Source organism: Sinocyclocheilus anshuiensis, unplaced genomic scaffold (assembly GCF_001515605.1).
Source record: "Sinocyclocheilus anshuiensis isolate Anshui unplaced genomic scaffold, SAMN03320099.WGS_v1.1 scaffold267, whole genome shotgun sequence".
Classification (NCBI taxonomy): domain Eukaryota; kingdom Metazoa; phylum Chordata; class Actinopteri; order Cypriniformes; family Cyprinidae; genus Sinocyclocheilus; species Sinocyclocheilus anshuiensis.
Window position 1 is genome coordinate 2,576,843 of NW_015552637.1, and position 12,226 is coordinate 2,589,068.

The 12,226-nt window shown below is 36.2% G+C and overlaps 1 protein-coding gene across 4 annotated transcripts in view; it reads right to left on the reverse strand.

The window, feature by feature from the left end:
• LOC107666816 (sodium bicarbonate cotransporter 3-like) overlaps positions 1 to 12,226 on the reverse strand; it is a 61,298-nt gene that overhangs the window by 42,885 nt on the left and 6,187 nt on the right. For 3 of the 4 annotated variants that reach the window (XM_016458276.1, XM_016458275.1, XM_016458274.1), the window contains exon 1: positions 6,418 to 6,868. The exons of the other annotated variant lie outside the window; for it this stretch is intronic. In XM_016458276.1, the coding sequence (XP_016313762.1) occupies positions 6,418 to 6,483 (66 nt within the window). In that variant the 5' untranslated portion in view covers positions 6,484 to 6,868. Of the gene's footprint in view, positions 1 to 6,417; positions 6,869 to 12,226 lie in introns of those variants that run through there. 4 annotated transcript variants of the gene reach the window in all.

A 12,226-nucleotide genomic window follows, 5' to 3' on the forward strand; every position in this document is an offset into this window, starting at 1 on the left:
TCTCAAATGCATTAAACAGCACAGATATATTCGCTGTTTGTCGTTGTGGATCGATTTGATCCATGATTGACATTAAGGTGCACAAATTAGTGAGATTGTGTGAATTTAATTTGTCGTTAATGGAACCGCTTTAGCTCCGATTGATTTGTTAGGTTATTTAAAGTCAGGTTTACTTGACTTAAAAAAAACGTTAATCCCAGTTTTTCCTCGGGTCTCCGTGGTGTTGTGATGCGTCATATTCACGCAGCAGCAGCGGTGATGAGAGAGCGAGCTTGAGAAACAGTTTAGAGAGGAGAAATCAATCTACATATAAAATATTGGTCACAGATTATTGGTCACTTTCTAAATAATAAAAGTATAGCGCATCCACTAGTAATTATATATAAATGAATCGGGTTTTTACCGGTGCAAATATGTTAGAAACGATGCATCGCGATATAAATGACAACTTGTAGCCGATGCACACTTTTTAAACCGATGCATTGCATCGTTAACTTTTTATGCCGATGCACCGAGCGAATCGGGGAATCTTCCCATCCCTAATATACATAATTTTTTTATTTATTATTTTTTATCAGTCTGGCGAGTAAACTAAAAAATGTACTAGCCAATGACGATTCAATTGCCAAGGTGTCCGTAGAGGGTCGAGTAATGATCATGTACTTATTGTATCAAGAAGCTGAAAAAAACGTTTCTGCTTATCAGTTATTGGACAGTTACATTTAAATATAAAAATATGATGAATCGCCATCAGTCACCATTCAAAGCTTCGTCAGGAAGTTTAAAAAATCTAGTATTTTTTTTTAGCCTGTGCCCATAATAACACGTCTCTAAAATAAAACGTGCTTTGAAACTCTATTATCATCTAACAGCTGCTGTCTTTTGGCACCTGTCTTGTGTGCAGAGAGGCAGGATCTGAAACACGGCGGGGGCACATTAAGGCATGAGTCTTTGAAAAATAATGATTATCTCCTATAAAGTGAGGGGGACATGTCCCCCTTAAATAATAATGGTTTCTACACCTTGCTTATCGATGCTCCATCATGAGGGTCTAGGACACAGGACATTTCAATAATGTATAATTTTGTCTAAGACAGGGCTTAGACTAAACTTCTTTAAATGCATGATGCAGATGTCCATTTCCAGTCTATAATACATCTACTGCACGATATTTTCCAACCACTTGGGTTTAATAGGTTGACTCACATTTGGAGACAATATACTGTAAATGAGTGACTATAATTGTTATTATAATTGCCACCCACTCACTTTATACAAAGACAATGAGCTTTAATTGGGCCCAAACAAAGTTAACTCCACGTCCTCCATTATCAGGACCAAGCCACAATCTACGGGCACCATGATTATTGTGAAATGAGAAACATTTTCCACTTGCATCCTAGAAGAGATCCTAAAGTACTCTTGGGACACAAGAGTGCACCAGACAACGTTGTCCCGAATTTCCCAAGAGAAATCTGCATGTCTGTGAGAACATTTTGCTGGTTGCTGTAGAAGGATCTGGTGTATTCGAGACGGTGATTGTGCGACATTTTTCCAGATGCGACCCAGGGTATTCTCAGGACTATGCCTTAGTCCCTCTACTGCATATTTGCTTAAGTTCCCCAGACAATAATCCAATTCCCACAATTCCCTACATTGCTAATGCACAGGCCAAATCTCCAAACAGAACGCTGCATAGATCTGTGAGAAAACAAAGTAACCTCTTTCATTCCAGTGACAAAAAAAATTAACACTTTTCAAAACTGTTTGAACAACTAAATACTCATAAATCCAAGGCACTCGAGTAGTGTGAAAAAATTAAAAAGGCTTTAATCACATGGCTTTAAAATTTAAAAACAACACATTTGTGCACGGATGCGTTGCGGCTAACTCGCCTTCATCAGGGTGTCAATTTAGTTCATTTAAACAATCAGTTCGTCACATGACATAGTCACCAGAACAGGTATCAAAGCAACAACGAGAGAGTTAATTATAATTATAATTATAATCATTCCCAATAAATTCAAAATAATTCAAGACTCTATATCAAAAAAATAAAAGTAAAAAATTTGCGACCCAGGGTATTCTCATGGTGCCCGTAGATTGTGGCTTGGTCCTGATAATGGAGGACGTGGAGTTAACTTTGTTTGGGCCCAATTAAAGCTCATTGTCTTTGTATAAAGTGAGTGGGTGGCATAACAATTATAGTCACTCATTTACAGTATATTGTCTCCAAATGTGACTATTATAATTTTTATATTATATATAATATTAAACTATTATAGTTTATTATAATTATAATGATTATAATTCTAATACAAATCTATTATTATCGATAATGAAAATCATCGACAACGATTCTCATTATCGATTAATTGGGTCTGCCCACATTGCACATCCAACTTCAGCCGATCGCATCAAATTACAGCACTGAATAACGCATTTCTATGGACAAAATGCATCTAAAAATAGTGGAGGAAACAGAATGAGCTCCTGCAGGAGAAGTACGTGATCCAAGCAGCCCAAAACGTGAGAAATCTTTATTTTAAGCTTCAAGCTGATGCATTAGCGTAATGTCTTGCCCTGTCAGGCGCTTTGACAGATACGTATGTGCGTCCTCAGCGCAAAAAACTTTCAGTTAACAGTCATATCCTTATCTGTAAATGTCACAAATTCACGTAAGCCTTTCCATTTTTGCATAAAGGCCCGTCCTGACAGTCTGCGTTAAGTTGAAATCTTTACTGAAAGAGCGCCAGCGCGATAGGCACATGCGTAGAGAGGGAGACAATATTCAGCGCAAAAACATTAATTGTGCTGAAATATCTGTTGTTGAACATTAAATTTAGGTTTAAAAGTCAACATGCAGTGTGAGTAATTTATGAGAGTAGGAACTGTGAAGGGACAGCAGTGTGTAATTGTCTGAACATAAATGTGAGACGCTTTTACAGGATAAAGAAACGACAGTAAGAGGAGACTGACTGTGATCAAAGTGCACGCGACGCGTGTTCCTGCAGAACATTACTGTGACTTTATTCGTCTTTATTATCTTTATTATTTTCATTTTTGATCTAGTGAACTATATTCACTATATAGCCTACAGTGATTAACAAATTTATTAAAACAAATTTAAGTAAGGTTTTTAACCAATTTTGTAAGGTTTGTGCCACCGCTGCTCTCAACTAACAGTATTGGTAATTACCAAAATAATTTTTTAGCTTTCTGTATTGGTTAGTCCTCCAATATGCGTAAGCTCTTTAGTAACAGTAGTAAGCTATTTCTAATGCTATAATATAATTATTGCTTTTATCTATGAAAGGAAGGCAGAAAAAATAGTCATGTGTTTTATAGTGTTTTCAGATACCCAATTAGTCAAAAAGTACATAAACAATGCCAGCAAGCATGCAAGCTGTTATCAAAGGCAAAGGAGGCCATTTTTGTTATTATGTGAATAAATACTATTTAGTTGTTTAGGTTTGTTATTTGCCTAATAAATGACAATAACATTTGTAGATTTAAACATTTTTTTGACAGATTCCTAAAATATTTGTGTTTTCTCTATTATGACAGGTGGTCTAATAAATTGTTAAGCACTGTATGTTTTGTTTTGCACATTTGTTTGAAGGACATTGGGCAGAATGTGGAATAGTGTGTTTTTGTCAATAAAATTAAAATAAAGAAAATTGGGTTTTAAAAAAATCCGCTTAATCGAAACAATAATCGGCCAACTAATCGATTATCAAAATAATCTTTAGTTGCAGCCCTACAACCTTTGCAATCATTGCACATTCCAGGGCAGAACTATAAAACAAACAATAGATGCAAATATGTCCTCTGGGCAGCTGCATGACAAGGATGATGTAACCGAAGTCAGATCACATTCACAGCTATTCTTACCCCGAAACTATTTCAGGCTACATTTTTCTGAGCTCACTCAAAAGGAGCACAGTGTAAAAATAAATCAAGCCATAGCCAACTGACATTTGCATAATACACTGGCCATCATGATGTGAGAAAATGTGGTACAATAGTACCAGGGCTGCCACATGTCCGGAAACATCCATGAGGTTAAATACCTGTAAGTGGTACATCACAACAGAGACAAGACTTTCAAGAATGTACATCTACATCTATTTTTTAAAGTCCCCCTGTAGTCAAATATTTTATCCCTTAAAACTTATCTTTCACTGAACTGTAGTAACCGCAAAACAATGGCATACACGGATGATGACTGATAAAACTATGTTTTTACTAGCGGACAACTACAGTGAATACTGTTACTTACTTGACGATGTTGTGTCCTAAAATGCCTTGAAGTGATAAATGACTAAATAAATAAATAAATAAATACATACATACAAGTACTGGAGCATCACTGTACCTCTGAGAGCTTAATATTCAGTAATATATTGAATTGACTACACTGTGGATGAGAAAACTGTTCTTAGCTGAGTAATGACGCTATTGTCTTCAGTTGAGCTGCTTATTACTGAATTGAACTTTTGTAACTGATAAACATAACAGTTATTGAAATGAATTAATCCAACACTGTACTGACTGCAGCTGAATAATGGCACTATTGACTTTTTAGAGTTGCTGTGCATCAAAAATCGGATTGGTCTTAAATTGATGAAGTTGTCATCTAGGGCTGAAACAATTCCTCGAGTAACTCGAGTACCTCGAATACAAAAAATCCTCGAGGCTAATTATTTTCCTCGAGGCTTCGTTTAGTCCATTTACTGTAACTACACACGGAACACTGTTTCCCCACTGACCATTATTACTGACGCACAAACCTATAAACGCAGAACATATTTAAGACCGTAAATCAATATGGTGTCTAGTTATGATGTCCCTACGTTAGCTATGTTTTGTGAAAGACTAAGCACCATTCATGTTGATCGTCTCATTCTCTCTCTCTGTGACACACACACAGACACACTCCCCATACAGTTATGCATAAAAAATACCACAGAAAGGAAGTTAGTCAATATCACACAAAGAGTGCCAGTTTTCACCTCTAAAAATCAGCATGATCACAAATGTGATACTGATTTTATACAACAGTTCAATAAACAAGTTACTATTAAGAGACTTACATTTTAGACACCATATTGCCTGTTTTTTGCTCTATTTTGCCAACAAAAAATTATTCCAAACACAGCCACATCACTGTTTTGCATCTCTGAGCAACATGAAGGTATTTCTTTCCTGAATGAATGAATGAATCAACCGTTTAAATGATTCTGTTCAATTGCAATGACTCACTTATTAACAGTGACTTGCTGCCACCTACTGGCAGTTTTAATTTGACATTTAAAGTTTTTTTTTTGTTTGTTTTTTGTTTTTTTTAATAATTGTAAATATCAGTATTCAATGTTTTATGTTTAAAATAAAATATTATTTATGCATTTGTAACTGCAGGTTAAATGCATTCATGTCCCTATGAGCTGAATAAAATAGTGTAAATAGGCCTACATCTAAATGCCTCTTCAGATGCAGCTTCTGTGTTTCCTTTGCATTGCAAAGATGAATTTTGTTTATGCTGATATCATTTGTTTGGTAATTTGTTTGATTTTGATTGGCTTCACATCCTGGCCGCATCATCACCTCGGATGTGCATTATTTTTCTAATAATTCAACAGCCTGTTGTCAATTATTCCTTAATTAGGCTAATGCATATACTTGCCAGCCAATCAGAATCAAGTATTCAGACAGACCATGATATAAATATATACAGTATATACAGTATCTCTCAGAAGTGAGTACACCCCTCACATTTTTGTAAATATTTTATTATATCTTTGCATGTGACAAAGTTATACAAGCTGTACACTCACTACTTTACATTGTAGCAAAATGTCATTTCTTCAGTGTTGTCACATGAAAAGATATAATAAAATATTTACAAAAATGTGAGGGGTGTACTCACTTCTGTGAGATACTGTACATGTAGCTAGACTATATGCACTGAGATGTGAGATGAGTATGTTCTCTTCCAGTACATTCACAGAGAGTCCTGTGTATTTAAAAAAAAAACAAGGTGGCCCTGTCCCGCCACGGGCCTCTGTCCAAACAGAGTGTCATGGCATCAGATATCACCCCAAAGGGCAAAACGCAGCAAAGGGTAAAATGTGGACTTAGAATTTAAAACCGTCACGACACGTAACAGGCAAGGTGTCTTGAGACCACTGACACGCTTTGCCTCTTTTCAATGAAATGGTACCAGATTTCACTTGTGTAAATTAAATTTCACACTATACTGTGTTCCCAAGGCAATGTTTTGAAACAGAACACACCGAGCAAATACTAACACCAAGCCAAAGCATATTGAATGAGTTACGTAGAATCTGAATCATGCTCCAAGCTTAAGAAAAACTGAATTAGATCAGATACACAACAGTGCGCCCAAATGCATACCGAGAATATTGTAGCTCCTCTGGTGGTCCTCAGATTCACAATGTCTCCCCAGAAGTCCTGCATCATTCACAGACCCTGGGGAGGGACTTTAAAACTTCGTCACTTGGAGAAAATCAGACAGCACTTAAGACACCAAGAGCTTAAATGATAAGGTCCAGAAACATTGATCATTCAGCCAGCTCATAAAAACAGTCCGCTACTACGGCTAACGATGAAAAACAATCAAAGGTCAACCTGAAGCGTTAAATCATTTCGTTAAAATCAAAAAGGACTGAGACAAGCTACAATCAGGATCTGTGGAAGAGGAAGTCTCTACGCACTTCCTTAAAGCGGCAGTCTGCTTCTACCAAGATCAGGAGCAAAAGCGTCTATGTCACAACTGACTAGGAAGCAGAAGTGAGAGAGAATTCTGCAAGACGCTGCCAGTACACGCTTCTCATGCTGACGTCGGACGGGTCTCACTCCTGGTTGCAAAGACCTAAACATGAGGTGTTATTTATATCCGAGTGTGAGGGTGTGTTGTTGTGAGTGTGCATGTGTTTTTCCACGAGTAGGGGTGAGTGCTTAGGTTCAAACAGCACTGGAGCTATACATGGCCTGAACGCTGGGAAGCTGCCGGGACAACGTGCCATTGCCCTGAGGTGTTAAAGGACATTCAGGGTTTGAAATAAAAAAAGCAATATCACAGGCTACTACTAAAGCTAGGATAATCACATTATAATCAACGAATCTGTCTACACTGCACAATGAATCTCTTATTTACACAGTGTCTACGCCTTTTTGTTTATTATGGGGGTGTTCTATTTTTGTTGCATCGCTTACAGTGTAAAATATATTGGAAGTTACATCACTGCAAGCAAATGGTGTGACAAGTATCAAATATAAAATCAGATTGCTTACTAGACTAATTTACAGTGGTGTGAAAAAGTGTTGGCCCCCTTCCTGATTTCTTATTTTTTTGCATGTTTGTCACAATTTAATGTTTCAGATCATCAAACAAATTTAAATATTAGTCAAAGATAACACAAGTGAACACAACATGCAGTTTTTAAATGAAGGCAACACTTTTTCACACCACTGTATATGCCCCTTACTCACCATTGCATTGCAAAAATTAAAAAAAACATTGCAAAAAAACTCAAATTCTGCCATCATTTACTCACCCTCATGTTGTTTCAAACCTGTATAATGAATGTTGAACTCAAAAGAAGAAGAATGTTGCCAATTAAACAGTTGCTGGTAGTCATTGACTTCTAATTTTTTTCATACAATGGAAGTCAATGGTAGGGCCCTATAAAATCAGTTTTATTTTTTCCCAAATTCCATTTTTTTTTTTTTCCAAATTCCATTTTTTCCATTTTTATTTTTCTGGATTCAGATTTTTTTCTTCATTTAATTTTTCTAGACGTTTTAATGGTTAAATTAAATTTTATTAATTAAAAAGTATGTCTAATTGACAAAACTCATGAAACTTACAATATTTAACAGCAATTATTAAAAGTTTAACAAATATTACATTTTTAAGGCCCTATGGAATGTGTTTTTTTCCCCCCTCAAATTCTGTTTTATTTTTACCAAATTACATTTTCTGGTTTTGTTAAATTTTAATAATCAAAAGCATCTCTAATTAATTGATTTTATAGAAAATAATAATTTATTATTATTATTTAATCTATTTAATTTTTCAGAAATACCTTGTTGTGTGTTTACATTTTTCTGCTAAAATAAATGTTTCATCTATAGTTTTATTTAACTATAGTTTTTACATTAAGTAATATTTTTCTGTCACAGTTTCTTCAAGTTAAACCAAACTTTTATTTTGATGGGTTGCTGTGAAGACCTTTAGGTTTCTGTATATAATATGACATAACGTTTTCTCAAAAGAAACTGTAAAATTCTGTCCATGTTTTCCGCACCGAGGAAATCATAGGGTCCTACAATGGCTACCACCAACTGTTTGGTTATCAACATTCTTCAAATGATCATCTTTTGTGCTCAACAGAAGAAATAAACTCATACAACTTGAAGGGGAGTCTTGATCACAATTTTCATTTTTGGGTGAACTATACTTTTAAGCTAGCTAAATGAATGTGGCAAAAATGTTAGAGAGAAGAAATCATTTACATTTCTTTCAATAAAAGCAAGTGTAAAAAAAAAGTCTAGCAAAAAGTTGTGATATCAAATGTGATAAACAGAACAAATGTTTCACGTAAACAATGCTACTAAGCAAGTAGGGGCAAGCACACTGATACTATGCTCATGAAGAGGAAGAACGCACACCTGTTGCCCCTGACAACAGAGTAACCTTTGTGGGAAGTCAGTGCCATTCAGCCAGTGAAGCTGTTAATGCCTGTAATTAAATCTGAGAAGCTACGCAGTCTATATTAAGTGAATATTATCAGTTGTAGGGCTGGGCGATTTTTGAGATTTTATCGATTAATTCGAATTTAAAGTTTTGCCACGATTTTATTTTTTTATAAATCGAGGAATCGCGATTTTGAATACAAATATTACCAAACGTTAGAATTAGACACTCTGACAATAACAGTAAAGAGAAAAGAACGATCCAACCACATGCCGGCGCACGTGATTAACCGCTCACATGTGATGCAGGGCTCTAGAGTGCGACCAATTTGGTCGCACGTGTGACCTAATTTCTCAATGGTGCGACTAAAAATAATCTGAGGTCGCACCGGTGCGACCAGCCGTTCGAGAGAAAAAAAAGTCTCCGCGACTATGAAAGTCTCCCTGTGGTTCAACAACAGACACACATTAGGCCCATATCGTGGTCTAAACCAATCAGAGATAGTGAAGGGCGGACCCCCCCTCTGATAGAGCCCTGTGACGTGCTCTGTGAAGGACCATATCGCTAGGTGCCATTCACACAGAATGCGCTTTTGTGTTGAAAAGATGTGATGGGGGCAGTGGAATAGGAAAAAATGCAAGAAGATGGGAGATGAACATCTTTTAATAACTAGAGCGCCGTGTTTTTAGAATGCCGTTTCATGCATGAGATGCTGTAAGAGACATGAACGCAACAGTTAAACGCGTCCATGTTTATACAGAAAAAACAATGGAAAAGCAGTGCAATCGAATAAAACACCTGTAAAGAACTTCTACTGTATGTCTGATATTTGACAGGCTGAAAACTGCTGTTCATTGTTTTTACAGAACATTTATAGTTAATAACAGTCTACTGGTGTTATACCTTCAGTCATTTTGAATTTGAATTACGTTGACTTAAGATTTTTTAAAGCCTTTTTCTCATATTATTTCTGAACATATAATATGTATAAGACAAGTTTGTACTCTGACAAGATACGCAAAATCGCGTTTATAATCGCTGACGATATAACCACTCAATTATGAAATCAAAGAAATCGTTCTGCCATTATGAAAGCTGTTTGCGTAGCTTGTCAACAAACCATATATTGTCATATTCGTGTGTTTATTAGACACATTGAATTAATAAAAGCAGTTAAAGCTTCTGTTTATTCAGCAACTGCTATAGGGATTTCCTGGATTTCTTCTGCGGGGTGTATTTGGAGTTTCCGTGCGAGAGCGCCCTCTGGCCCTCAGACGGAGATTTACTACTGATCACAGAACCGTGCTTCACTGACAAGATGCACATGACAATCTCAGCTTTTGCCTAATCGTGATTGCGTTTTCCTTGCGATTTATAGTGTTCAATCTATTAATCGTTATCGTACCTTACATATCGTACAGTTATCGTACCTTCAATCAGTTAAATATGACGCAAATCAATTAACTGACATACTTCAGTTAATTCAATTAAACTTCAGTTTCAGAGCTCTGCTTATCCTAAAACATTCATGCAAGGTAACTGCTGACGTGCACAGGCTACAATTTCATAGAGTTCAGAGGTCATGTCTGTCACCCTCCTATCACAGAATTCAATTTCCAATCAATCAGAGTCTAGAGGCCAACAGAAAAGGATTGACCTAATTTTACAAGGCTTGTGAAAGTACAAGTGACAGTGGGTGTGATTGTAGCTCTGAATGATCTACAGCAGTAGTTCTCAACTGGTTTTGCTTCAGGACCCAAATTGTACATTCAACATCAAGTGGCGCTTCAACAAAGCACCAAAATTATTTTCAGCACAACTGCGAGGCTTATTTGGAGTTTTAGCACGAGAGCGCCCTCTGGTCTTTGGATGGAGATTTACTGCTGATCACAGAACAGTGCTTCACTGAAAGATACGCATGACAATTGCAGCTTCTGCCTAATCGTGATTTATCACCTTTGCGATTTAATTTCGATTAATCTTGCAGCCCTAATTTGTTTAACATTTACATCATGATTACAACTTAATGTGTGGTGCACTTAGAATAGAATTTTCTTTAACTAGAGGGTTAATAAAGAAAAAGTTACTTGAATCATGTTGTAGTTACATTTTCAAGTTGACTAGTTATGTAACAAATGTAAAAAGAGGTGCTCTACCAACAGAAGAGGAGGTGCAACCAAAAATCAAAAAACATATGAGCTGAACAAAGGTGCAACACTCACTCTTCAAAGTTCAAGCTTTATTAATAAAAACATGATTGTTATAGGAAACTACTTCTCAATCAGTACAATTAGTGGAGCTGCACACCTGTTGGTGATTATCAGACTGCACATAACTGTGTGAGATTGTTACTCTTGTTATCTGATAAAGGCCTTGGACGGCCAAAACGTCATGTTGTTTTAGTAATAAAGCTTGACCTTTGAAGAGTGAATGTTGCACCTTTGTTCAAAAACGTCATGTTGTTTTATTAATAAAGCTTGACCTTTGAAGAGTGAATGTTGCACCTTTGTTCAGCTCAAGTTGACTAGTTAAAAATCATACAAAATAGAGAATCGGTCAAATGTTCTAAGAAAATCGAGATTTTATTTTTTTGCCATATCGCCCAGCCCTAATCAGTTGATGTACTAAGCATTTGCAAAATTTACCAAAATACTTCACCATATTTGAATTTTGAAACAATTCATGTGGGCAAGTGGTTTTGTGCCCAAAAAAGTCAACATACATAAACAGGTTACCATTTTCTGCTGTCTAAGCATCAATCATGCCAAAGCATTACTAGGGCCCTATGACATCCATTTTAATTTTTCCAAAATTTTGTTTTATTTTTGTCCAAAGTCTGTTATTTTCCGTTTTAATTTTTCTAGAATTTGTTTTAAAGGGGTTATAGGATGCCCATTTTCCACAAGTTGATATGATTCTTTAGGGTCTTAATGAAAAGTCTGTAACAGTTTGGTTAAAATTTCTCAATGGTAGTGTAAAAAACACCTTTTTTACCCTGTCAAAAACAGCTCTTTTCCGTTTTTGTAGCATTTTCCTTTAAATGTTAATGAGCTCTGCTGACCCCGCCCCTCTCTTCCGAGCTGCTCTAAGAGAGACTGTTTAGTTTAGCCGCATTCATCGTGAAACTTGCTAATTAGCACATTATTAGGAAAGGCGATTTGCAAAGATTCATTACAAAACATTATACTCACTTCTTCTGTAGATGAGGCTGGATCATGAATGATTCGCACGAACATAGACACATTTATGTACTCACACTGCCAACACACATTTCAGTTCAAACAACTTGTAAACGTGCATATAGCATCCTATGACCCCTTTAATAGTTAAATTAAATGCGCCATTCATTCACACAGATACACGCTGAACATGCAGGATTCATATTTAAATTATATTTTTGCAACTTAATATAACACATTCATTCAGTTCATTCAGAGTCATTCAGGTTCCTGGGCACCACCATCTCTCAGGACCTGAAGTGGGACACTCACATTGACTCCACTG